This window comes from Coregonus clupeaformis, chromosome 36 (genome assembly GCF_020615455.1).
Source record: "Coregonus clupeaformis isolate EN_2021a chromosome 36, ASM2061545v1, whole genome shotgun sequence".
Classification (NCBI taxonomy): Eukaryota; Metazoa; Chordata; class Actinopteri; order Salmoniformes; family Salmonidae; genus Coregonus; species Coregonus clupeaformis.
In genome coordinates, this window is record NC_059227.1 from 37,057,212 (window position 1) to 37,084,892 (window position 27,681).

The 27,681-nt window shown below is 44.4% G+C and overlaps 1 protein-coding gene across 3 annotated transcripts; it reads left to right on the forward strand.

Moving 5' to 3' along the window:
- The first annotated feature begins 10,443 nt into the window (after positions 1 to 10,443).
- ankrd6b (ankyrin repeat domain 6b) lies at positions 10,444 to 27,645 on the forward strand. 3 transcript variants are annotated; one of them, XM_045211403.1, is made up of 16 exons: positions 10,444 to 10,627; positions 18,705 to 18,803; positions 20,099 to 20,197; positions 20,726 to 20,824; positions 21,190 to 21,288; positions 21,741 to 21,839; positions 22,451 to 22,549; positions 23,104 to 23,181; positions 23,739 to 23,837; positions 23,953 to 24,063; positions 24,178 to 24,339; positions 24,925 to 25,077; positions 25,467 to 25,531; positions 25,856 to 25,904; positions 26,224 to 26,521; positions 26,901 to 27,645. In XM_045211403.1, exons 1-16 carry the CDS (start codon positions 10,502 to 10,504, stop codon positions 27,545 to 27,547), a joined length of 2,382 nt encoding a protein of 793 aa, XP_045067338.1. In that variant the 5' UTR covers positions 10,444 to 10,501; the 3' UTR covers positions 27,548 to 27,645. The 3 variants fall into 3 exon arrangements, with proteins under 3 accessions (XP_045067338.1, XP_045067339.1, XP_045067340.1); XM_045211404.1 differs by having other exon boundaries at positions 26,227 to 26,521; XM_045211405.1 differs by lacking the exon at positions 21,741 to 21,839.
- The last annotated feature ends 36 nt before the right edge of the window (positions 27,646 to 27,681 follow it).

Here is a 27,681-nt window from a genome sequence, read left to right on the forward strand (position 1 = left end):
GTTTGACTGACTGTGTGTGTGTGTGTGTGAGAGAGAGTGTGTATTTAATGTAACTCATGGGTGGAGAAAATCTTTGTAGACTTAAGCACTAAAAGGAAGGCCTCTATCTGACTAACACAAGGGGCCTTTTCTGTTCAGTGGTCCAGGACAATGAAACCAAATCAGATGATTATGATAACTTGATTGGCCAGAGTCTAGAGTCTTTGGTCAGTACAGTAGCTTCCCATAGCTGGAAGTGTGTGTGTTACTGTGGCAGCGCTGGTCTTGTAACGACAACATCCTAAACCTCAGTTATTCATTGTCAGTGTCTTCTGGTAATACCTTTGATGTTGAAATTCTAAGTGCTGTTTGCTGACCAAGAGAAATCTGAGGGCCTGCCCATCCCTGCCTCAAGGCTTAGAGCCAATTTATGCTTTATCCGGAAATGTGGTCGGAGGCACCGTATGGATGGTATGATGCAATTGCGGAGCCTTCGGAGGCACGCAGAGGCCAAATTGAGCTCCGTACCGCATCGCCGTGCACCTCTCAAATTTTGTAACAGTGCGGAGGGCTCCGTATAGCTCCGCATTGACATGATTGGTTGACGGTAGGTGAGGGCAGGAGGTCCTGTATAAACACAAACTCACTTCCTTGACAACTTCCTTCACAACAGCTCTGCGCTGCTCGGCGAAGCGCCAGAAGTATGAATGACTTCTGCCATATCACCTTAAATGATGCACGGCCAATGCAGACGTCGGAATGACCATGCAGCGCCTTTTAGGCTACACTCACAAGTTTGCCCCAAATATACATTCAGAATTGGTTCATTTGATAGTATTTGATAGTTGTATGATCTTGGAGTGACTATTTTGATTTTTAAAAATTACATGATTGTTACCATAAAACTTTGAGTGATACCATGACAACAATCAAAAGATCCTCCCCTCAGAAATGAACTCCTTAACCTGTGTCAGCAGTTCCCGAGGCTCCACCCCTGGAGGGACCAGGGCTAAAGGCGCTGAAATAGATTTGGGGATTAGCGAACGGGTCAAAGTTTTGATTTAATCTGGGTCTCTCTCTCTCTCTCTCTCTCTCTCTCTCTCTCTCTCTCTCGTTCTCTTTCTCTCTCTCGCTCTCTGCTGGAGGTGGTGTGGGGAAAGACAGATGGCTGAGTTTGACTAAATCCAGTGCTGGGGAGCCAATCCCGCTCTGTACTGAACACTTGTCTCAGTCATCATCCAATCACGTCGCTGATCCCTGTTCCAAAACCCACTGGAGAACACCCCTCCAGCATGCCAGAAAATTTGATAGATCACTATCCTTTGGGGTCAGACTCCTATCTCTGCTAACTTCATTACAGACAACTATGCCGCTTGACCCAAAGGGGTCCTGGCCGGCCCAGCGGCTCACTGAGTTAGTGAAACTGCTCTAGCAGATGCCCTGACACAGAGACAAAACAAGCAGGGTCTTCTCTTCCAATCCAGAGACTCATCTCATATTTCTGTGGCTGTTTGACTTCTTATGTAACCCCCTGTGTCCCCACAGGCACTAGCTCTGGAAGGTTTATGTAAGAGTAGAGAGAGATCATCTCTGGTACAGTAGAGGTACAGCTGGTCCAGAACACAAAAGGTTAAATCCCTGTGTGAGGCTAGGCTATGCCCCAGAGCGTGCTAAAGAAATACATACTCTTGTTGTAATGAGGTGGATGGATGTGAGCTTAAACAAATGGAGGGAGAAAATGCCCTCACTAATGGGAATGTTAGACAGCTGCCGGCGGCTTAGAATTCTAAGAACACAATTACATGTTAATTCTAGCATGTTGGTTCTATGTCTCATTGTGTGGATGTAATGTTGTTGTTTGGAGTGGCTCCATCCTGTGCTCTGCTATGTGCATGTCTCAGGTGGAGGTGAACATCACTCTGACTCACTCTCCAGTAAATGAAGGCCCTGCAGCGTTGGCTGGCTCCCCATACTGTTTCTGTTGCCAGGTGTCTGAAAATATTGTTTGTGGGGATTGTCACATTTAAGGGCATGCAATAGTATGTGTTATAGTGTTATAGTAGTAGAAGTTGTGTGTTGTGCTGCCATAGCGACATTAGTTTCACTTATCTAGTTCATTTGCCTATTTTGAACATGGGTAAAAAATGCACTTCTTTCATAGTTTCACCAATATTAGGGCCGTTGGCAGTGAAAGAGAGTTGCTTCCATGCAACTGTCTCTTTCAGCCTGCTCATAAGCCAGCACCCCGTTTCGTTGCTGCTTGCAGCTATATTGATCCTACATTTTTGTTCGATATTCTTAAACCCTCCAACAATTGTCTTATTTTGTCATACAACAGTCCTGAAATCCTCACACTTACCAACAACTTCAGTGGAGTCTAGAACTGAGATAATCTTTGACTAGCAGAATTCCTGACATGCTTCATGGATATCAAGGACTGTGCAGTTACTCAGGAGGTGTGTAGTTGTCTTCTCACTTCTTGGCAGCTGACAACTGACCACTTAATTCTGACAAAGTTACATTGATGATTAAGAGCAGGAAAATATATAGCTAGTGGTGTTAAAACACTTTAGACTTTTTGAATATGTAGTATCTTTAGTTGTATAGGCTGCTACATACAGTAGGTGATTCTAACATGTATTGACTCAGGGGTGTGAATACTTATGTAAATTAGGTATTTCATTTTCAATACATTTGCAAAAAAATTTAACATTTTCTATTGTGTATAGATGGGTGAGAGAAATGTAATCAATTTTGAATTCCGGCTGCAACACAACAAAATGTGGATTAAGTCAACGGGTATGAATACTTTCTGAAGACACTGTAGAATCCTCACCATGCCATATTGCAATCTTTTGAATTTAAATCAGTTGAAGAAGGATTCCCTTCAGTGTGTAATAACATAGTCATACAGTTAGTGTAGACATGAACTCGGTCAATAGTTTAATCAGATGTGACATTTGTTCATTTCTGTGGGTCAAAATCCCCAAAGAATGGACAGTTTCAGCCACCCATCTGTTTTCCAGGAGAATCAGCTGTCTTTGTCAAAGATACAAATGTCTCAGTGATTTTGGACCAAGCATTAGTTGAATGAGTTATCATCAGTTACTTACTTATCTTGGGGCATCTATGAATGTAGTCCTTAAATATTCACAAGGTTTCCTTCTATCTCTAAACAAATGTAGCCTACAGTATTGAAACTACAGAACTACAGCGTAGGCTAATACATGGCAGTGGCCCATGGTTTAGAGTTATGCCTGGGAGTATTTTGTCTGACCTTTTGTTGCTGCTATTTGACAGTTTAAGGAATAAACAGCGTTCTAAGACATTCCAACGTGGTCAAGCTAGTTTGGTGATGACCAGCCTCCTTTAATAGGTTTGACCCCTGTATCACCTCAGTGTCCCAGACCATCTTCCCAATGGTGTGGATGGAAACCTTCTGGAGACCTGACTTTCCCTCAGATTCACTAGCTGCCAATCCAGGAATAGATCAAACTACACCGAGGGAGGAGAGGGTTAAATCTAGCAGTCGCAAAACATGCCTGTATGAAAATAAGTAGTTTTTCAGTTCCTCTGATTTTGGAAAAAAATTGTCCTCAGGGCCTCCTCGCTCTCAAAACTGGTCTGAAAAGCAAAGGGAGCTTGGCATTTTTGTAAGTTTTGAACCAAGTCCTGAGTTCCTGAAAGGTTCGCACAAAAGCCCAGTTGCCTAGCTGCCTGTGAGGAGCCCTGCTCTGCCAGCCTTTGTGTGCGGCTATCTGGCTGAACAGACCTCTTATGGAGACCCACAAGAATGCAGAGGGGGAGAGACTTTCTCCCTGCTTAATTTTATTCATTTCTCAGCTGGCAGGAGGGAGTCATTCAAATATTACCATAGTGCATTTAGCAACCATTTTAAACTCAAAGAAATGGTATTTCAAAAGTATGCAGAGAATCCTTCTTTGACTATTTCTAGCACATTCCATCCTGATACATAGAATAGTCATTTGAACATAGGCATACGTTTTCTTTTGAATACGACCTTTTTCACCTATTCACATTTCAAATGTCTAAGTTAAAATGCCCCTTTCACCACATCTTCAGTTGTGTGTTGAAGTGACCATGCATGACATTCTGTAGATTCAAAGGGTGTAATACATAGCTTTTCTCACCCTGGGTGTGGTGCATAAACACTGACTAACCCCCCCTCAGGACCTTTCATTTTGACTCACCCTCTATAGATAAAAAGGTCTGGAATGTCTTTACTTGTTAGACCCAGACAGAGGAATTGGCTTCCTCCTTCAGAAGCTTCAGTATGATGAAATCATTGACAGTTTTATAGCTGTGTGTGGAATGAGGTGTTGGTTAGTATGGCAAGAAAATATTCTCTTGGACTCTCCAGTAAGTCTTTTAAATACTGGCTTCATGAAAGTAGTGTTCTTTATCTGATTATAATGGATTAAAGGTTTAATGCTTGTCTGGAGGATATTCCCCTGTTTGGATTTGAATTTGAAACATGGCATATTTGGGAACCGAAAGTATTTGTTATGCTTCTGTTTTAAAGTGACAGAAGATTAGCGTACAGCAAGATGTGCTAATTGTGCATAATAGATAATGAAGGGTTGTGTTTTCTAAACACTGCATGAGTTTTGGGTCTGCTTGTTAAACTTGTTAATGCTTATTCTAGCGTGATCACCCTTGGCCTGACAATGGCATAGTTCCACTTGACGGCTACTGTACTGTTTGATCTGAATTATAGCCTACATGTGGTAACTAACTGTCTTCAATGAGGTCACCCTGGTGAAAGGACATGACTTCAGTATTCTATTATTTTAACCTGGCAACTGTGGTACATCCAGGAATATCTTTACAAATAATATAAAATTAATAGCATTGCAATCCATTCACTGTGCAATAGGTAATTCAAACCAGAGTAGAGAGAATTTCTATACTGTATATATTAATTTTTATATTTTCATAGATTTAACGATGTTGGCCTGTAGCAATGCAGAACTCTGAAAATGACTGTTCCAGTGAACCAACAATAATACTGTCTGTCCCTGTTAGTATGGTGTACAGTGTACATCACAAATGCAATACTGTATTTGTATACGTGTGTGTGTATGTGTGCATGCATGCATGTGTGTGTGATATACTTTATTTGCAGAGAAATTATTTCAACACACTACAGCCATTAGAGTAGTTATCAAACAGTGGTGGAAAAAGTACCCAATCATCATATTTGAGTAAAAGTAAAGATACCCTAATAGAAAATGACTCAAGTAAAAGTGAAAGTCACCCAGTAAAATACTACTTGAGTAAAAGTCTAAAAGTATTTGGTTTGAAATATTCTTAAGTATCAAAAGTAAATGTAATTGCTAAAATATACTTAAGTATCAAACGTAAAAGTATAAATCATTTCAAATTCCTTATATTAAGCAAACCAGACGGTACCATTTTCTTGTATATTTAATTTACGGATAGCCAGGGGCACACTCCAACACTTAGACATAATTTACAAACGAAGCATGTGTGTTTAGTGAGTCCGCCAGATCAGAGGCAGTAGGGATGACCAGGGATGTTCTCTTGATGTGTGAATTGGACAATTTTCTGGTCCTGCTAAGTATTCAACATGTAACGAGTACTTTTGGGTGTCAGGCAAAATTTATGGAGTAAAAAGTACATTATTTTCTTTAGGAATGTAGTGAAGTAAAAGTAAAAGTTCTCAAAAATAGAAATAGTAAAGTAAAGTACTGATACCCCAAAAAAACAACTTAAGTAGTACGTTAAAGTATTTTACTTGATTACTTTACACAACTGTTGTCAAAGTAGATTAGACTCAGGGGATCAGATGGGACATGCCGCTTCCTCTCCAGATTGGAGCTGAACAATGAGTGTTCACAGGAAAATAGTTCTGACTGTGTGTTCGGTATCTCTCACTTCCTCTAGAAAGAGGGCGGTTTGAGCTAATAATGAGCTCAGGTTTGTCTCATGTTTCAGAGTCGTATCCTTGGACTTGTAAGGTGCCCTCGGAACAAGAGAATCTCATGAGACGAGATGGAACATCCCTGTCTGGTACCATCTTTCCCACGTAGATTTTCAATTTAAGTCCCCAAACAACAGTTCTTTATGGCAGTGACATTTGAAGTTAACTTAGAGAGGAACTGACAGTTAATAGGTGAAGTTGTGCTCTGGCCCCTCCCTTCCTTCCATAATTGTTGACAGAAGTCAGAGATTACACTGAGCTGGGTGCCTTTAGCAGTGTCAGGATCCACCCACCTTCATGCTTTACAGCGAGCGGATCAGATGCCCCCCGGATTAGAGGCACCCGAAAGGGATCTTTAATCGGAGCGCTGTATCATACTCACCAACATTAATCCAGTTAATTGGGTCCCGGCATTGGAGGTGTGAGGGACCGTGAGAAACTCCATTAAAGCCACACTGGTAGAGGAGTAGGCCAGCCCCTTTGCTCTCACTCTGCACCAAGGGGCCAGGATAAAAGGCCTCTGAGCCCTCAGAAGCCCCCGCTGAGAAGAGATGAAACCCTCGCTTCCAGCCAGCAGACTCCCAGAACAACCAAATGGGGATTAGTAAGGTATCTAGCGTATATCCCTGATGAACAGATGTTTTGAAGTGTTTTCAACAGACTTATGATCTATGGCTGCAGTATAGCCTGCTTGTCTAAGTTATTTAGCTCTTCAAAGAGCTTTATCTAGACACTCTGTTTAAGTTGATAGGGGGTGGGGCTAAAAGAGACAGACCAATCTATCCAAACTATCATTACGACATAGCATGACTTAGCATGGTTATTTTGTCCCTCTCTGTTCTCTCTTAGCTAAAGGTGGTGCCTGTGAAATAGGTGTGACTGAAACCTTATAGTAGATGCGCTGGACCAAGCGGTAGACAGATTCCTTAGCACTACATAATTAGGATTATTTGCCATATGTCTCAGATGCAGAAAGGGATGTCCATGATCAGGAAAATAAACAAGATAATTGGTCCAGGACCTGTACTTTACAGGATTACATGGTGGGCTATTTCATAATGTAATGCTGTTTCTTCCTTGGTATAGTTTTTCAACTGTCCCTGGAATGTATAGTTTAAGATTTACCAGCTCATTAACTTAACTTCTTGGATCATTAATTTCATTCAATTTCTGTATATGATGCATGTTGAAAGTGGGAACACAATATCCTCCAATAATTGCCTCCACTTATAGCACAAATAGCATGAAACTGAAGCAATGATACAGTGCCTTGCAAAAGTGTTCATCCACCTTGGCGTTTTTCCTATTTTGTTGCATTACAACCTGTAATTTAAGTGGATTTTTATTTGGATTTCATGTAATGGACATACACAAAATAGTCCAAATTGGTGAAGTGAAATGAAAAAAAGAACTTGTAAATTTAAAAAAATAAAAAAAAATAACGGAAAAGTGGTGTGTGCATATGTATTCACCCCCTTTGCTATGAAGCTCCTAAATAAGATCTGGTGCAACCAATTACCTTCAGAAGTCACATAATTAGTTAAATAAAGTCCACCTGTGTGCAATCTAAGTGTCACATGATCTGTCACATGATCTCAGTATATATACACCTGTACTGAAAGGCCCCAGAGTCTGTAACACCACTAAGCAAGGGGCACCACCAAGCAAGCGGCACCATGAAGACCAAGGAGCTCCCCAAACAGGTCAGGGACAAAGTTGTGGAGAAGTACAGATCAGGGTTGGGTTATAAAAAATATCTGAAACTTTGAACATCCCACGGAGCACCATTAAATCCATTATTAAAAAATTGAAAGAATATGGCACCACAACAAACCTGCCAAGAGAGGGCCGCCCACCAAAACTCACGGACCAGGCAAGGAGGGCATTAATCAGAGAGGCAACTAAGAGACCAAAGATAACCCTGAAGGAGCTGCAAAGCTCCACAGCGGAGATTGGAGTATCTGTCCATAGGACCACTTTAAGCCGTACACTCCACAGAGCTGGGCTTTAAGGAAGAGTGGCAAGAAAAAAGCCATTGCTTGAAGAAAAAAATAAGCAAACACGTTTGGTGTTCGCCAAAAGGCATTTGGGAGACTCCCCAAACATATGGAAGAAGGTACTCTGGTCAGATGAGACTAAAATTGAGCTTTTTGGCCATCAAGGAAAACGCTATGTCTGGCGCAAACCCAACACCTCTCATCACCCCGAGAACACCATCCCCACAGTGAAGCATGGTGGTGGCAGCATCATGCTGTGGGGATGTTTTTCATCGGCAGGGACTGGGAAACTGGTCAGAATTGAAGGAATGATGGATGGCGCTAAATACAGGGAAATTCTTGAGGGAAACCTGTTTCAGTCTTCCAGAGATTTGAGACTGGGACGGCGGTTCACCTTCCAGCAGGACAATGACCCTAAGCATACTGCTAAAGCAACACTCGAGTGGTTTAAGGGGAAACATTTAAATGTCTTGGAATTGCCTAGTCAAAGCCCAGATCTCAATCCAATTGAGAATCTGTGGTATGACTTAAAGATTACTGTACACCAGCGGAACCCATCCAACTTGAAGGAGCTAGAGCGGTTTTGCCTTGAAGAATGGGCAAAAATCCCAGCGGCTAGATGTGCCAAGCTTATAGAGACATACCCCAAGAGACTTGCAGCTGTAATTGCTGCAAAAGGTGGCTCTACAAAGTATTGACTTTGGGGGTGTGAATAGTTATGCACGCTCAAGTTCTGTTTTTTTGTCTTATTTCTTGTTTGTTTCACAAGAAAAAATATTTTGCATCTTCAAAGTGGTAGGCATGTTGTGTAAATCAAATGATACAAACCCCCAAAAAATCCATTTTATTTCCAGGTTGTAAGGCAACAAAATGCGAAAAATGCCAAGGGGGTGAATATTTTCACAATCCACATGTGTAAATATTGGCATATAAATTGTGTCTTCCTGTATTATACTCATGCTAAAATGTTTATTCTGTTCTACTGAGCCATTTACTTTATGTTTGTATTCTTATCTTGTATTATTTCTTATTGTTGTTGGATTGTCGAGGAACCTGCAAGTAAGCATTTCATTGGACGTGTATACCATGTGGATCCTGTACAAACGACTAATAAAATTGAAGCACTATAACCAGATAATGAGCCAGGTTAAGACATGTAAATAAAGACTGTTTCTTAACCACTCATCAATGAAATGCCTTAGAGGTGATCCTGGTAAAAGACTGGGGGAAAAACCAACAATAGACCTGCATTGAAATTATGCATTGATATGCTATATTATGCACACATCCTTTTGCCTTGGTATAGCCTTCTCTGGTATACCTTTACAAACCCATAAAACTGGGCGATGATGTGGATGTCGATTAAAGCAGCCCTTTGCACCTCTCTGATTCAGAGGGCTTGGGTTAAATGTGGAAGACACATTTCAGGTAAATGCATTGCTGTACAACTGACGAGGTATCCCCCTTTCCCTTTCCTTTCCTTTAATGTCTATGGGGCTGAATGGAAGAAATCATTATTTTGTCATATTGCTTACTGTGGCTGTGTCCTCTGACACTTGAGAAGATAGCTAGGTGACCTCATCACCTGTCATAATGATGGAACAAACGCATAACAAGCTTTCAGACCACCATTAGTAACTTCAACAAGCACACATACTTAGTCTAAAATGACAATGTACCATTTTCTTGGCAGTTCACTTGGTTTCAACAAGCATGACTGAATACAGCCTGGCGGATGAGCAGTCTTATAATTTAGCTAATAAGCTACATTGAGTATACTGGTTTGCACAGCTGCTGGCGTGGTTAATCGTGAGCTAGTTCCTCTGAGTCAGGTAGAAACATTCACAGATTTGACAGCTCGACACGTTGATGGGTGTAATGATGGTAGGAACTCCTGGAAAGACAGCCTTTTTCCAGTGAGTCACTGCCTGCGGTCACACCAACTCTCACTCAGCTAACCGCAGAAGTCTAACTCCTGTGGTTGTTTATAGCTGTTTTTATGGCATTGTGTCTGATGGTATGACATAAAAAGTGAAAACAAAAGTGTTTGTGTGGATGACGCTCTCCTCTGTTGTTGATGTCAATCACCCCTATTCAACCTGTATAAACTAATTTGAAAGACAAAGCTATTCTACAGCTGCTGTCTCCCCAACAGAAAATTGTCTGTTTTCCCAATTCCCGTAGCTAGTAGCAATGACGCAATCACCATTGAAATCTCAATCTATTCCCCCCATTCCCTCCTGGCTTCCTGTTTGACAGTCTACTACTCTACCATGTGACACGTGCTAGCATGTTATCACCACATGTGTTTCCTGTTCTCTTGCAGGCGCTGAGGATGAAATGAGGGAGCCAACCTGGGAGTGTCCGGAGGTCCAAGCCCTCTCTTCTCGCCTCTTCTCCTCCTACCTTTCTGCCCACTACCCCTGTGTGTGTCGGTCATGAGTTAGTGTGGGTGTGGGTGTCAGCCCCCCTCTCCTCTCCCCCCACCCCACCCCACCCAACCCCACCCTCTCCTTGGAGCACCGCGTCTAGGAGACAGTGTTTCACTTGCCCTGCTTACATGAGCCAGCAGGATGAGGCTGTGGTCCTCGCACTGTCCGAGCGCCTCCTCGTAGCCTCCCACAAGGGCCAGGCTGACAATGTGGTCCAGCTCATCAACAAGGGCGCCAAAGTAGCCGTCACCAAGGTGAGTGGAGCAGAGGAGGTTGCCTTCTTGTGTGTTTATAACACGTTGTCTTTTGAATGTGTATATATTAGTAGTAGTCACCATGCTTTTTTCCCGTCAGATGTGTGGGTACTGTGTCTGTGTGTAGCCAATTGATTAGTGTGGGTACTGTGTCTGTGTGTAGCCAATTGATTAGTGTGGGTACTATGTCTGTGTGTAGCCAATTGATTAGTGTGGGTACTGTGTCTGTTTGTAGCCAATTGATTTGTGTGGGTACTGTGTCTCACTCAACTGCAGCCTCATTGGGCCACCAGGACAACGACCATGGGCAGATTGATGTGTGTTGTATGGTTGTATCTGTATTTCATGCTCTGATTAGATCCCCTCTACAGCACAATGTCAAAAGGTTAGTGGGACTGGAGCAGCATAGGACCATATTATAATCCTAACTCTTTCATGGATACACTAATAGGCATATACTGTATGCCTGTTATACTGGTCGGTGTGTAAAACTACCATGTTTCACCACTGAATGTTAGTAGGCCTATTTTACAGGAAGGAGATGTTGGAATTCTGAGAGGAATAGGAATGCGTTAGTGTTGATGACAAATGAACAGGTCCATGAGGGTCTCTGTCTGAGGCTGACCATACCTGTGTATGTGTCTCTTCATGTACATGTCATGTAGCCACAAGCCTCTGCACTGAAAGGACCAGAGGAGGAGTGCAGTACAAATGCAAGAGATTGACACATTTAATATAGACTGATGTAATTCAGTATGTTCAGCTTGAACCAACAGTGTTACTGCGATATGACAATAATGTATCATCATTGCATGACTTGGCTTTACAGAATGTGTGCTGTCAATTTGACAGTGAATCTATCTTGAGCTGTCAGTTTTGGGGTGTTTGCTGAGAGAGTCACAGCCAGACGTGATTGATTGAAGTCATGCACTACAGTAGCAATCCTGTCTGTCTGTGATGTGAATGGTCTTTCTTTGTGTCTCAGTCAGAGCAGCTCTGGTGCAGACCTGAGGTGTTGAGGGAGTATTTAGATCTTCCTCAGATCTCCAGTCATTATCTTTATAGACTGCAATGTGATACTGGTCGATAAGGCAGGCAGAGGCATTTTTTCTTGAGCCTCATAAATGTACTTCCTCAATAACAGGACACATCTCTTGGCAGAAGCTTTCCTTCTCTGCTTTCATTCCTCTTAAATGTATCAAGCTGCTGCACATTTTATTATTTCAGGAAATGAATTCACAATTCTTTATAGGGAGAACGTTGTTAAATGCCCAGCACTTAACAGTTGCGTGAGTGAAATGTGAATAAATGACTGACTAAATGTTATCAGTTATCTTACATTTGCTAGGCCTATCTGTCTCTTTGATAATATTGTGACTGGCTGTATTTGTATTTTTTGGCAGGGTGCCCTAAGAAATGCTAAGCCCAGGAACATGAGGATTACATTTCAGTTGGAAATGCCTCTGTTTCAGGAGAATACGAGGGGAAGGGAGGAGGGAATAGTAGTCGGGAGTGTGAGGTAAAGTGTCAAGTGCTGGATGGATGGTTTAGTTCCTCAGGAAGATAAAAACTGTTTTGAGAATGAGAAAAATGGAGAGAATGAAAAAGAGAGGAGAATAGAACCAGTCTCTCTGAGGTCACACCAGGCCACAGAATAGAGAGCAGGCTCTGTCCAGTTACAGTCTCCTGGGATAACAGAACAGACTTCACCCTGGGCCCATGACTGGTGTTTACCTGAGACGATTCCATGGCAGCCCTCCAAGCCTGGCCCAGTGAAACTCAACTCCTGCCTGGCCCTAGTGAAAACCAGGCAGTGTCGAGCCGCACCCATGTAGCTGGTTTCCCCTGCTGAAGGAACTGTGCCCTCTCCCGTCTCTCTGTTTAATGGAGGGCTGCGAGGGTGAGGTGTTAATGAGGGGTTTTTGTTGATGTAGTTCTTTGTGATTGGTCTGTCAATGCACACCTGACCTCTAATTACATTTTATTAACTCAGACAGATAATTCAATATGGCTGCAGCACCAGTGGTGTGTATTCAGGATTCCAAAGGAAGACAGGCTTCCCCCAAAAATGGACCAAGAAACAAATATAAAAGAATGTATCTTTCGTCTCTCTTTGTTTCATAATTTTCCTTCAATTCGCAAGAGGCTGAATGTATCTCACTGGAGAAAGCATCCAAGCGAGCGTAACAGCGCCCCTCTGTCTCTGTATGTGTAGGCCATCTATCTGATGCTGTCTGTTTCAAGTTTCAAGTTTTAATGTCACATGCACAAGTACAGTGAAAGGCCTTTCTTGCAAACTCAAAACCCAACAATGTAATAATCAATAACAATGTATTAGTAGAAAAAAAAAAACACGAGAAATAAGAATAGGAAATATGAAATACACAATAAAGTAAGTAAGTAAGCATACTATATACAGGAAATATTTAAAAAGTCAGATCCAATACCATATTTACAATGTGCAGGGATACTGGAGTGATGTAGGTAGATATGTATAGGGGTAAAGGGACAAGGCAACAGGATGTAAGATAAACAGAGTAGCAGCAGCTAGTATGTGAGTGGGTGTGCGGGTGTGTAGAGTCAGTATAAATTTATGTGCATATTATGTGTGAGTGAGCAGATGATGGAGTGTGTGTTTGTAGGTCCCTGTCAGTGTGCATAGATACAGTGCAAAGATTGAAATAAAAGGTCAATAAAGGTACAAAGATACTGGTGTTTACCTGAGACGATTCCATGGCAGCCCTCCAAGCCTGGCCCAGGGAAACTCAACTCCTGCCTGGTCCTGGATGGCAGGTAGTCCATGTAGCTATTATGTTAGCTATTTATCAGTTGTATTGCTTGGAGATAGAAGCTGTTAAAGAGATTGTTGGTGTCAGACTTGATGCAACGGTACCTCTTGCCGTGCGGCAGCAGACAAAATAGTCTATGGCTTGGGTGGTTGGAGTCTGACGATTTTCCGGGTCTTCTTTTCACACCGCCTGATATAGAGGTCCTGGATGGCAGGGAGCTCGGCCCCAGTGATGTACTGGGCTGTCCGCACAACCCTCTGTAGCACCATGCGATCGAAGGCGGTGCTATTGCCATACCTAGCAGTGATGCAGCCAGTCAATATGCTCTCAATGGTACAGCTGTAGAACCTTTTCAGGATTTGAGGGCCCATGCCAAACTTTTTCAACCTCTGCCAGGGGGAAGAGGCACTGTCGAGCGACCTTCACGACTGTGCGTGTGTGTTTGGACCATTTTAAGTCTTTAGTGATTTAGACATCGAGGAACATCATGCTGTCTACCTGCTCCACTGCCGCCCCGTCGATGTGGATGGGGGCGTGCTCCACCCCCCCTATTGAGGGAGAGGATGTTGCTCCGGTACCACACTGCCAGGTCACTGACCTCCTCCCTGTAGGCTGACTCATCGTCGCCGGTGATCAGGCCTACCACTATCGTTTCGTCAGCGAACTTGATAATGGTGTTGGAGTCAATCGTGGCCACACAGTCATGGGTGAACGGAGTACAGGAGGGGACTAAGCACACACCCCTGTGGGGCCCCTGTGTTAAGGGTCAGCATGGTGGAGGTGATGTTGCCTACCCTCACCACCTAGGGTCGGCCCGTCAGGAAGTCCAGGATGCAGTTGCAGAGGGAGGTGTTCAGACCCAGAGTCCTAAGCAAGGTGACGAGCTTGAAGGGGACAAAGGTGTTGAACGCTGAGCTGTAGTCAATTAACAGCATTCTCACATAGGGATTCCTCTTATCTAGGTGGGTGAGGGCAGTCTGGTCCAAAACAGTATGACATTGTTGCCGCCCGTAGCATTGAATGCAAGAGAAGCCATTGAGCATTTAGCCTCCCTTGATAAAAAACAGTATAAAATAATAGCCAATCAGCGTTGAGCTAAATTGAGTGTGCTCAACTATGAATGCTCATGGCGCACCCAAAAAAAGTGTCAAGGGAAGCCCGTTTGGATTTGGCATCACTCCTATCAAATCGCATCGAGAGCATACGTCATTGACAGAAACAACTTGAATTGTTGCATTTCCTAAATTAGCCATGGATGGAGATGGGGATTTGGACTTGTGGTTTTACTTAATTCTCCGTACTCGCCAATGATTATAACGGTGATTCTGATCCAACCATTAATTCATACATTGTGCCCCTGGCCTGAGAGGATGGAAGTTCAATATGTAGCTAAATGTAGAATGTAGTTGACTAGCTAACGTTGCCCATGAAAGGAAGTTAGGCTAGCGAGCAAGCGTTTTAGCCAAGTAGCCTAGAACAACAAAAAATAAAAGCGTGTACTGTATGACAGCGTGATATATCATTTTGTCAACATGAAAGAGAGGAGGATGGCATTGGCGTTTCCCACAAGTAGGGGGAGTCAACATGTTTTTTCTACTTGCATGAACGCACACGCACGCACACAAATCAGAAACATGGCCAGCCACATCATATTTAGCTTATGTTGATTGGACTAAATTGTTTTTGGTATCTTTTAGTTGTCACTGTATTAGACTAAGCAGAGGTGATTTGATGATGTTGAAATGTTGAAGTTGAAATGGTGCTGGAATAGTGGAGGCAGCCCCTGTTATCTTTGCGACGTGCGGTAACTCTCCGTGGTTCTAAATCAATAGTTGTTTAGTGGTCCGAAAATAACATTAACTTGCTAGACCATGCTGTAGGTCATGTACAGTAACTGCCTGTTACATGCAATATGCTTTGTGGACTTTACCAGACAGAGGTTGCTCTCCGGTTTTGTGATGAAACAAAGGTGTGGTTGAATTTATTCTGCCACTGTGTCTTCTTATTGTCTCTGCCTTTAGGCCTATATATCACGGTCGCAAGGCATATAAACTATCAGGTTAAAGAGAAAACAGCGCAATTATCACAACACATAGGTTCCCTAGTGATTTTACCCACGCATCGCTGCTGGACAGCACGCGGTTGCATTTTATTTACTGTGCTTTACTGTAGCCTATGTGGAGAGATAGGGTAATGTATCTTGGTATAATGCTTTAGGATTTACTGAGATAATCTGTTTACATTATCTTAACCCCAGTTATCTCTTAAGTACACTTTATATTCCTTTTCAGTTGTTATAAGAAAAGGCACGTTTCATAAAGAGTATCCACCATGCCTTTACATGTCTAACCTTATCTAATCCAATACAGTATATGATCATGGTGTCGAGTAGCATCACTGATTTAGCCTGGCAAACAATCCATTATTACAATAGAAATATAAAGATACATCTTCCAAAACTATAAAGACACATTTGCTCCATAGCAGGCTGCAGGTCCGTAAGTGTTGGCCTTAGAGCCGGAGGATGTGGGCGGCTATTCCATAAGCAGCTGTAGAGGTTCTCTCTCCATCCTAGCTTCTTTTAAACTGTCTGTGGATTAAACATTTGTTTGTTTACTGGCGACTCATTATTACATTTTACATTTTTACATTTTAGTCATTTAGCAGACGCTCTTATCCAGAGCGACTTACAGTTAGCACATACATTATTTTATCGAACCCACAACCCTGGCGTTGCAAACGCCATGCTCTACCAACTGAGCTACATCCCCTGCCGGCCATTCCCTCCCCTACCCTGGATGACGCTGGGCCAATTGTGCGCCGCCCCATGTGTCTCCCGGTCGCGGCCGGCTACGACAGAGCCTGGATTCGAACCAGGATCTCTAGTGGCACAGCTAGCACTGCGATGCAGTGCCTTAGACCACTGACTATTAAAATGGAAAAGATTGCGTGCGGCTAACTGCTGTGCCATGATGACAGAGCCATGTGTTAATGGCTATGATTGACCTGTAGACACATTGTCCCTCTCTCTGTGTCTGATATACAGTCTGGTTGGCTTCAGTTGAGGACACTGATATACAGTCTAGTTGGCTTCAGTTAGGGACACCTACACTACCAGTCAAAAGTGGTTTACATTGTAGAAAAATAGTGAAAACATCAAAACTATGAAATAACACATATGGAATCATGTAGTAACCAAAAAAGTGTTAAACAAATCAAAATATATTTTATATTTGAGATTCTTCAAATAGCCACCCTTTGCCTTGATGACAGCTTTGAACACTCTTGGCATTCTCTCAACCAGCTTCATGAGGTAGTCACCTAGAATGCATTTCAATTAACAGGTGTGCCCTTCTTACATTTACATTTTAGTCATTTAGCAGATGCTCCTATCCAGAGCGACTTACAGTTAGTGAGTGCATACATTTTCATACTGGCCCCCCGTGGGAAACGAACCCACAACCCTGGCGTTGCAAGCGCCATGCACTACCAACTGTGGAATTCCTTTCCTTAATGCGTTTGAGGCAATCAGTTGTGTTGTGACAAGGTAGAGGGGGTATACAGAAGATAGCCCTATTTGGTAAAAGACCAAGTCCATATTATGGCAAGAACAGCTCAAATAAGCAAAGAGAAATGACAGTCCATCATTACTTTAAGACATGAAGTTCAGTCAATACGGAATATTTCAAGAACTTTCTTCAAGTGCAGTCGCAAAGTTTCTTCAAGTGCAGTCGCAAAAACCATAAAGCGCTATGATGAAACTGGCTCTCATGAGGACCGCCTCAGGAATGGAAGACCCAGAGTTACCTCTGCTGCAGAGGGTAAGTTCATTAGAGTTACCAGCCTCAGAAATTTCAGCCCAAATAAATGCTTCACGGAGTTCAAGTCACCGACACATCTCAACATCAACTGTTCAGAGGGGACTGTGTGAATCAGGCCTTCATGGTCGAATTGCTGCAAAGAAACCACTACTAAAGGACACCAATAAGAAGAAGGGACCTGCTTGGGCCAAGTAACACAAGCAATGGACATTAGACCGGTGGAAATTTGTCCTTTGGTCTGGAGTCCAAATTTGAGATTTTTGGTTCAAACCGCCGTGTCTTTGTGAGACGCGGTGTGGGTGAACGGATGTTCTCCGCATGTGTAGTTCCCACCGTAAAGCATTGAGGAGGATGTGTTATGGTGTGGGGGTGCTTTGCTGGGGATACAGTCTGTGATTTATTTAGAATTCAAGGCACACTTAACCAGCATGGCTACCACAGCATTCTGCAGTGATACGCCATCCCATCTGGTTTGTCATCAAGGCAAAGGGTGGCTATTTCAAGAATTTCAAATATAAAATATTTTTTGATTTGTGTAACACTTTTTTGGTTACTACATGATTCCATATGAGTTATTTCATAGTTTTGATCTCTTCACTATTATTCTACAATGTAAAAAATAGTAAAAATAAAGACACTGATATACAGTCTGGTTGGCTTCAGTTGGGGTCACTGATATACAGTCTGGTTGGCTTCAGTTGGGGACACTAATATACAGTCTGGTTGGCTTCAGTTGGGGACGCTGATATACAGTCTGGTTGGCTTTAGTTGGGGACACTGATATACAGTCTGGTTGGCTTCAGCTGGGGACACTGATATACAGTCTGGTTGGTTTCTGTTGGGGACGCTGATATACAGTCTGGTTGGCTTCAGTTAGGGTCACTGATATACAGTCTGGTTGGCTTCAGTTGGGGATACTAATATACAGTCTGGTTGGCTTCAGCTGGGGACACTGATATACAGTCTGGTTGGTTTCATTTGGGGACACTAATATACAGTCTGGTTGGTTTCATTTGGGACACTAATATACAGTCTGGTTGGTTTCAGCTGGGGACACTGATATACAGTCCGGTTGGCTTCACTTGCTGTATCTCTCTTCAGTTGCTGTGCCCCTCTCTTCTGTGTGTGTGTCTGAGCTACAGGTCCCCTGTAAAGTAATGATGGACTGTCATTTCTCTTTGCTTATTTGAGCTGTTCTTGCCATAATATGGACTTGGTCTTTTACCAAATAGGGTTATCTTCTGTATACCCCCTCTACCTTGTCACAACACAACTGATTGCCTCAAACGCATTAAGGAAAGGAATTCCACAGTTGGTAGAGCATGGCGCTTACAACGCCAGGGTTGTGGGTTCATTTCCCACGGGGGGCCAGTATGAAAATGTATGCACTCACTAACTGTAAGTCGCTCTGGATAAGAGCGTCTGCTAAATGACTAAAATGTAAATGTGTGTGTTCTGTGTCCGCAGTACGGCAGAAGTCCCCTGCACCTGGCTTCCTACAAGGGCCACATCGAGGTTCTGCGCATTCTGCTGAAGGCCGGCTGCGATCTGGACATCCAGGACGATGTAAGACTGTCTGTTTATATGCTGACTTTCATTTGCTGTTTCCAGCTTGCACTGCAGTCATGATTTTGATCATGAACGTGTGTGTGGACCATTGCTTTGTGTTCTCTGGCACTGCATTAGTGTTGCTCATAATCTTCCCAAATGGACATCACACCCATATTACACAATGTAATATTTATACAATCACGCAAAACAAACTCCAGAATTGTTAACTTAGAACGTGTGAGAGGTCACTTTTGAAACACACAAACGACACAATTGCATGAAGGTTCTGAGTCTGGTTGCTGGTCTGTTTGATTGCAGTGTGGTTTCTCCTGCGTGCGGACTCCTTTTCCATTTCTCTAAGACTGTCACACTAGTAATGTAATGTCCTCCAGTGGCCTAGAGTGGGATTATTTGGACTGCCATCTTGAGGGATGCAGCAGCCCTCCACGAGGCTCACCCTCTGGGTGCAGGTCGCCCCTCCTACCCCTCCCCAGTACCACACCCACAGATAATGGCCCAAAGCTCTGGCGCTCCCAAATTCTCTCCATCTGGTCAATGAGCTCCCGATCCCGAACCTGCCGCAGCATGTCCCCAGCCACCAATGGGATGAGTGGCCACAAGGAGGAGGAGGAGGAGGAGGAGGAGGAGGAGGAGGAGGGAGAGAGAGACGGCAGTGGAGGAAAGCTGCTGGGACTGGGCCTGGGAGAGAGCCTGGGAGATCAGGGAGAGTGAAGAAGGAGGTTAGAGAAAAGCTGTTTGGCACGCCTCTTAGTTATCTCGCTTGGAATGACCAAACCAAACCAAACCCCACCTCCTCTGGTCACAGGAATCAGCGCTTCTTCTTGCTTCCTTTCTTCCACCCTTCTCATCATGTCATGTCAAACCTGGCCTGCTAAACGTCACTCTGTTCAGCTGCTGTGAGAAGGGTTCTCCATGTTTGCAGGAATTCCATTTATGGTAGAACATAAATGAGAGCTGGGCTGAACTGAGTGCTTTTGCCTGCTGCTTCTGTGGTTGTGTTCACTGCTTTGTATGGAGGATGCCAACTGTAGTAGACTGTGATTAGTATGAAGGCCTATCTGGTGTCATACTGCAGCGATGATTGTCATTTCTTGTGTCAATAACAACCTGAAACTTTGTTGGATAGATGATGTACTCATTGTGAGAGAGCCTACTAAAAAGTTGACCTACTGCATTTTGTTGTTGTATTCATCATTGTCCTCTGAACTAATTGTTGATGTGTGGGTGGGAAAATAACCCCCTAACTGAGCTGTGTGTGTGTGTGTGTGTGTATGTGTGTGTGCGTGCAGGGTGAGCAGACAGCCTTACATCGGGCAGCCGTGGTGGGAAACAGTGACGTTATCTCTGCCCTCATCCAGGAAGGGTGTGCTCTGGACAGACAGGACAAGGTACATATCTCACACACACACACACACACACACACACACACACACACACACACACACACACACACACAAACAGCGCTCACACAGGGCTAAAAGCAGAGCCCCAATGCAATGGGATTTTAAACCCCAACAAACTGTCAGCACTAACACTATTTGACAATCTGTAGAGAAAACACTGTGCCTGTAATTGGCTTAACCCCCATTTATTCCCAGCGAAGAAAATAGAATGCGTCCCAAATGGCACACTATTCCCTATGGGCCATGGTCAAAGGTAATGCACTAAATAGGGAATAGGGTGCCATTTTGGATTCATAAATAGCCCCATGGAAGTCCATGTGGATAGAAAGACTTTATATTGCTAGGCCTCGACATGCAACCTCTTACGTTACCTCACTATCTCCTCCTTATCCTGCTATTTCAGCTATTTTGACTGAATGAAAACCAATAACAGAGTTGTCCAGTATGATAGTTACTAATCCAGAAGTCAGGTGGTAGATGTTTAAAGCTCTTGACTTGTGTGTGTTATTACAGGACGGTAACACTGCTCTGCATGAGGTCTCGTGGCACGGCTTCAGCCAGTCTGTCAAACTGCTGGTTAAGGCCGGAGCCAACGTTCACGCAAAAAACAAGGTGATTCTACTGCAAATACTGTAGATGTGATTGGTTATAAAACAGGTGGTGTTCTAGGAGGTCCTGTACTGTGACAGCAGACTAATATATTTTAGTGTTGACCTGGGTTGTGTTCAATAGGGCACACCATAGCAGAGATATACAGCACTGGAGGGTGGTGAGGGGAGGACGGCTCATAATAATGTCCAGATCGGAGTTAATGGAATAGCATCAAACACATGGAAACTGGAATGGAGCGAATGATACCATTCCATTCGCTCCGTTCCGGCCACCAATCTCCTGGGAATATAGCTGCAAAACTGAAATATGTTCCAAAACTTTATCTCGCTGTTAAACACAACCCTGGTGTCTGTCTGTCCATGTAGGCAGGGAACACAGCCCTTCACCTTGCCTGTCAGAACGGCCATGCTCAGAGCTCCAAGGTCCTACTGCTGGGTGGCTCCAGGCCCGACAGCAAGAACCATGTAAGTCCTCTTCCTCTATGGTTGGCTAGTCTATGGGGTGCCATTTGTAACCTGCTCTATTTTGTGTGAAAGATTAATTCCGTGGCACGAAATTGAGCTAGTTACATATGGCACCGCATCGTAGTCTGAACCACTGCTTAGGAAATCCATGCTGACAATAGAAGCCTTTCTACAGTTAAATAGCACCACATAGCAGTTTGCATGCTTAAGTAGTCACTTAATTATGAAACGACGTAAGCGTGTGTGTGGTCCCTCATGGGTGAACTGCTCTCAGTCAACAAGAACAAAGCTACAGAGCAGAGGAAGTAGCTCTCAATGCCGTTCGTTTGTCCTCGAGTCACTTCCCTGTGCCATAAAAATGCTCCTGTCTTTGATTGCTATCCCAACATCTGCGTGAATGGAAACTCGAGCTGTGTGTGTTGTGGTGGTGGTCTCTCTTCATTGTGCTTCAGGTAGGTGACACGTGTCTGCATGTGGCAGCCCGCTACAACCATGTGTCCATGCTCCGTATCCTCCTGGGAGCCTTCTGCTCTGTGGCAGAGAAGAACCAGGTTAGTCTGAACATGTGACTGACACTGCTTTCACACAGAGGCCTTTACCTTATTTTTCTGATATTTGAAGGGGGTGTGAATGCAGCTCGAGACCCTACTTTGACACTACTTCCTTTCTGCTCATTGAGATGTAATGGTGAAATTACATTTATTATAACTTTGATAGAGAAGGTCTTTTAAATGTCGATCATTTTTTGGTAAAATGCTATTGCGATGCATGTACAACTACTATGTGAATGTACTTCTTTAGTAGCTTTATCCATTTAATGTAATAATATCATTGTCATGTAAATCATATATTTGTTAAAGGTCCTTCACTTGCTGTATCCTAACATAGTCTTATCATTGTGCACTGGATATATTATAGTTATGGCTGTATTTAGGTTTTAATAGCACAGAGCAGGGACTTACAGTATAACATTGTTCTGTATTTGTTTGTTGAAGCATAAAAATCCAACAGAACATTCAGTATGCTAAGTCTCTCTCTCTCTCTCTCTCTCTCTCTCTCTCTCTCTCTCTCTCTCTCTCTCTCTCTCTCTCTCTCTCTCTCTCTCTCTCTCTCTCTCTCTCTCTCTCTCTCTCTCTCTCTCTCTCTCTCTTCTCTGGGCCAGGCTGGGGACACACCGCTGCATGTTGCAGCTGCGCTGAATCATAAGAAAACAGTGCGGCTTCTGCTGGAGGCAGGAACAGACAGCAGCATTCGCAACAACGTGAGTAAAATGCCTCCGGACCCCGGCCCTACTATGTTCACTATGCTCTGGAGCAGTCATGCACTTCTAAAGGCCCTCTTAATCTCGACTAATGTCACCGCACATTTTGTTTGGTGAATAACCTGCTCTCGAGCCATCCTTGTAGTATTTCACTCAGTTAAAGCCATGCAGACTTTGATGAGTAACAGTATACTGTTCAAGAAACATCATTTTGGCATACTGACAACTGAAATAGCTACAAGGAAATATATTTGTATATTCGTCCTCAACATATACAGTTGAATCGTTCATCTCTAACTAGGCCTGCGTCCTATTCTCTAGATCCCTCAAACTCATCTCTGGACCTCCAAGTCAGTTCCACTGCATTTTTTCATTGTTCCCCTCTAGTCAGACTTATTTAGACCTGTGATACCAGTTGTGTGCAATTAATTATCAGGTAGAACAGAAAACCAGCAGGCTCTGGACCCTGGTCAAAAGTAGTGCACTATAAAGGGAAAAGAGTACCATTTGGGACACAGTCTAGGTGTTGATTGGCCTCATCTGTGTGTGTGAAGGCAGGCCAGACTGCACTGGACCAGGCCAGAGAACACAACAACCCAGACGTTGCCCTTCTCCTGACCAAAGCGCCTCAGGTGAGTACAGGTTCACCAGGTCTGACCAGCAGGGGCAGCCAAGCAGTGTTTATCACCTCCTCACATGCCTGCTCACTATATATTTATATAGAAACACTCATGCTGACAACTGTGTTTGGACTTGAGTTACGATACTTCAGGTGTTTGACTCACGCTTTATCGGTCTAAAGTTCTCATATCGCCATAACACTTATCTGACTTCATTCCTGTGGGTTGGCAGTAAAGGTGTTCCTGCATCAAGTGCAAGTATGGGCAGAGTCCATGGGAGACTACTATAGATTTGATAGATATGCACTGGCACTTGGGAAGAGATAGGGAAAATGAGAGGATAAACTAAAGTCAGCATTCTTTAGCTAATATCCCTTATCAATTAACTACTTACTGATTCAACCATCACTGATTTGATCATTTGCATTTGATCCAGTGTAATTAGCTGGATATAGGCTAAAGTCATTTAAATTCAGGATGGCTAACCAATCAGTAAACTTGAAGCCTCAGTAAATAATACACTGGCCTTCAGTTCGTAACCTGTTCTCCCTCTTTATGTTCATGTCCAGAGCTTTACCCGAGGCAGGAGTGTGAGGAAGAGGAGGGACAAGCTGAAGGCAGATCGCCGAACACAGTCTGTCCCCAGGGATGACATGCTGCCCAGGAAGGTACAGTTACAGTACAGCTGCTCATCTCATTCCTACTGTGTGTGTGTGTCAGGATATGATAGCATAGATGCTCAGATGTTCGCCTGAAAGACTAATTTTTTGTCGTTTCTCACAGGACAGCGCATCTGCTGCTGATGACACCCCCAGCAGCGACCGCGTCGCCCGCAAACATGAGGTGATCGAGGCGAGCACCAGCAAGAGCACAAACAGGAAGCTCAAAGAGAAGGTCAGCTATTACCGTAACCTTCTGACAACAACACATTTACCCAGGTGAAATATGTTATTAATATTAAACAGGTGGAATATGTGATGAGCTGTAATGTGCTGTTGTGTCATGCAGCCCTCGCTCTCAGACCCCCTCCGTCGTAGAGAGAACAAACACGGAGAGAAGAGGCGGGACAAACTGCGAGGCTCCTCCCCCCAGCCCCCGCTCCCCCCACACAACTACAAGGCCTATCAGCTGTACACTCTGTACCGAGGCAAGGATGGCAAGGTCATGCAGGTAGATAGAAATAGCACATGCTCACTGTCTCTACAATGACTCAGACCCTGGTCCTTTTGTTTGAACATTTTCATGTGATGCTATGATTTCATTACGCTTACCAAATTCACTTTTAATGTAGGTTTTAAAGCACTGTGAATGGAGCTACTATCAGAGATGTTCTGTAACGTAGAAACCTTGTAAGAGGCTTTGCTACTATATTCTTCTATTTAGAAACATATATTTCAGTTGGAGTATGGCCCTGCAACAGACTAGCATCCTGCCCAGGGGGTTTACTCAGGGGCGCAACTTTGGTTTTAGTCGGATAAACACTCCAAACAGCCTACCCGACCGCTCGGAGGTGTCCACATGGTCCTAAAGCACACCGTTGCCTCGTTTCCTATCACATTCCAATAATAAAACTGGGGGGGACAAAAATACAATTTCAGACTGTGGAGGGGACATGTGTCCCCCGTCCCCAGTGAAAGTTGCGTCCCTGGGTTTACTTGTACATCTAGCTGCCTCATGCTTACTGCTTACTTATGTTTCGGTCTGTTAGTCTTCACTGTCGTGGCTCAGTGCTCATGGTTATTGTCTGTGTCCCAGGCCCCTATCAACGGCTGTCGCTGTGAGCCTCTGATCAACAAGCTGGAGAACCAGCTGGAGGCCACCAAGGAGGAGATGAAGACAGAGATCCACACAGTGCAGGACCTGATGAACAACAAGATGGGAGAGCTGGACCGCAAGAACAAACATCAGGTACAGACCAGACCAGGGTTGTGTTCATTAGGGAAGGCAACATAAAATGTTTTGCAACAAAAAAACTAAAAGGAGCGTTTCTTATTGGACCAGTCCAGGTAGATCAGTCCCAGTTTCAGTCCTTTCTCTACCGTTTGGTGCCTAATGAACACTACCTACATCACACCAGTCTCTTAAGTCACAGCAGTGCCGGTGGATGTGGGGCGGGAAATCCATGCATGTATAATTTGTGCTGATTTTGCATAGCCTATTAATGAAATGAAGTGTAATGTTGCTAAAGTCAAAAACAGCTCTGAGCTTTTGTGTCACAACCGGCGTCTTGCATTAATCATGACAGCTCTGTCAGGCTCAGGCATTTAACTCTGTGGTTTGTGATTGTGTGGTTCTAGATCCGTGCTCTGGATAAGATGACAGTAGAGAGGGTGTCAGCGGAGAGGACAGAGTGCCAACACAGGATCAACCAGAGGGCCATGCAGGAGAGACAGGAGGGGAGAAGAGCAGGTATACTATTCGGCCATGCGGGCAGGAGGGAGGAGACAGGTAATACTAACAGCAGTGTCAACACAGGATCAACCAGAGGGCCATGCAGGAGAGACAGGGGGGAGAGACAGGTAATACTACGCAGTGTCCCAGGATCGACCAGAGGGCCATGCAGGAGAGCAGGAGGGGGAGAAGAGACATACTAACAGCAGTGTCAACACAGGATCAACCAGAGGGCCATGCAGGAGAGACAGGAGGGGAGAAGAGACAGGTAATACTAACAGCAGTGTCAACACAGGATCGACCAGAGGGCCATGCAGGAGAGACAGGAGGGGGAGAAGAGACAGGTAATACTAACAGCAGTGTCAACACAGGATCAACCAGAGGGCCATGCAGGAGAGACAGGAGGGGGAGAAGAGACAGGTAATACTAACAGCAGTGTCAACACAGGATCGACCAGAGGGCCATGCAGGAGAGGCAGGAGGGGGAGAAGAGACAGGTAATACTAACAGCAGTGTCAACACAACAAGAGAGGGTGGTCTATGCCATATCACTTTTTCATTCGAGGTTCAGCTCAGACATTTCAACAATGCATTAACATAAATACTATTTTCCCCTAATGTTTCCCGTCACTAAACCCCTTATTGTCTTGGTCTGCCCTTCAAGCAGGCATCAGTGGTGAACGAGCTGAAGAACTGGTGCATGGCCAAGCTCCAGAACATTGAGGTGCGCTTCGCCGGAGACCCCCGCAACGCCAAGCTGTGCCGGTCCTCGTCCATGGCTGAGGGCCTGTGTGAGGTGGACCCTGGGGGCCTCACCGTGCTGGCTGCTGGGGGGCCTGGGGGCAGCTCCCAGTGTCTGGCCCCCCACACCACTGACCTCACCGAGGGAGACCACAACACCGCCGCCACAGAGGACCCCTCAGTCAACCACTACTTTGCTGTTCAGGTGGACAGCTCTCCGGGTACGGTTAAAACAGAACTCAGTGAACTAGCCAGCACTCTGAATTACTATGCTTATGCACATGCACATACACAAAGAGTGGGAACTAATTTCACGCAGATACAGGCTTGTGTAAGCGTTACATAATCTACGTTTATTACGTTTATTTTTCTTAGGTCAAACCCTTTTTTTAAAAGTAAAGCGTGAATGTGGCCCAAATATAACATTTTCACAGAAATGCTAAAATTATTGTTGCCTGTGGCAGGTTAATTAATATATCATCCCAAGCTATCAGATTGCATATCTCACTGGAACTAATTTGAATAATCATAAATTATTTGCTCTAAGGTTTACTTTTTAATTGAAATTCATTCAATAATTGCCTCTTGGAAACCTTCCAGACAGTGATAAACATCACAAGCGAGCGGAGATCTCCTCCCCAACTCCCGCCAAGTTCCTGTCACCGTCTCCCCAAGTGGTGCGACCCAAGGAGCGCTTGCTGGGCGCTACTGAAACTCGGAGGCCGTATCAGGACATGGCGCTACTGGAGTTGGGAGTGAGCAGCAGAGGCAACAACAACCGGGCCAGCAGTCTGTCCCCAGCTACAGAGCGCCGCTGCAGCAGCAGACAGGACAAGGACCGCGACAGGGAGAGGGATAGAGACCGGGAGCGGGGCAGGGACAAGGGCAAGCACCACAAGAGGCACTCCCAGGGCAGGACTAAGGCCAAAGGGGACAAGAGGGCCACGGTGGGACAGGCCGAGGGGACTCAGACTCTGGAGGTTTTTGAGGAGAGAGCCGTGGAGAGAGGCGGAGGGGAGAGCTCCTTTGCCCAGGAAAGGGAGAACATGCACGCCCTGGAGGTGACACAGTACTTCTTCGAGGCGGTGTCGACCCAGATGGAACGCTGGTATGAGAGGAAGATCCAGGAGGCCAGGTGGCAGGCGGACCAGAGGGCCCAGGCAGACAGGGCTGCCCTGCTGGAGAGGATCACCTACCTGGAGGACGAGCTACTCATGCTCAGGACTAACAGGCACGACGACAGCTAACACAGACATACCACTGCAGAGTTTAGAGCAGTGGAGGCTGCTGAGGGGAGGAAGGCTCATAATAATGGCTGGAACGGAGCAAATGGAATGGCATCAAACACATGGAAACCATGTGCTTTATGTATTTGATACCA

Excerpts from the sequence above, each read along its gene's own strand:
- ankrd6b (XM_045211403.1), top strand. The coding sequence starts at position 10,502 with ATGAGCCAGCAGGATGAGGCTGTGGTCCTCGCACTGTCCGAGCGCCTC. Across the intron at positions 10,628-18,704 it reads CCAAAGTAGCCGTCACCAAG|TACGGCAGAAGTCCCCTGCA; the intron begins GTGAGTGGAGCA and ends CTGTGTCCGCAG. Across the intron at positions 23,838-23,952 it reads ATGACATGCTGCCCAGGAAG|GACAGCGCATCTGCTGCTGA; the intron begins GTACAGTTACAG and ends CGTTTCTCACAG.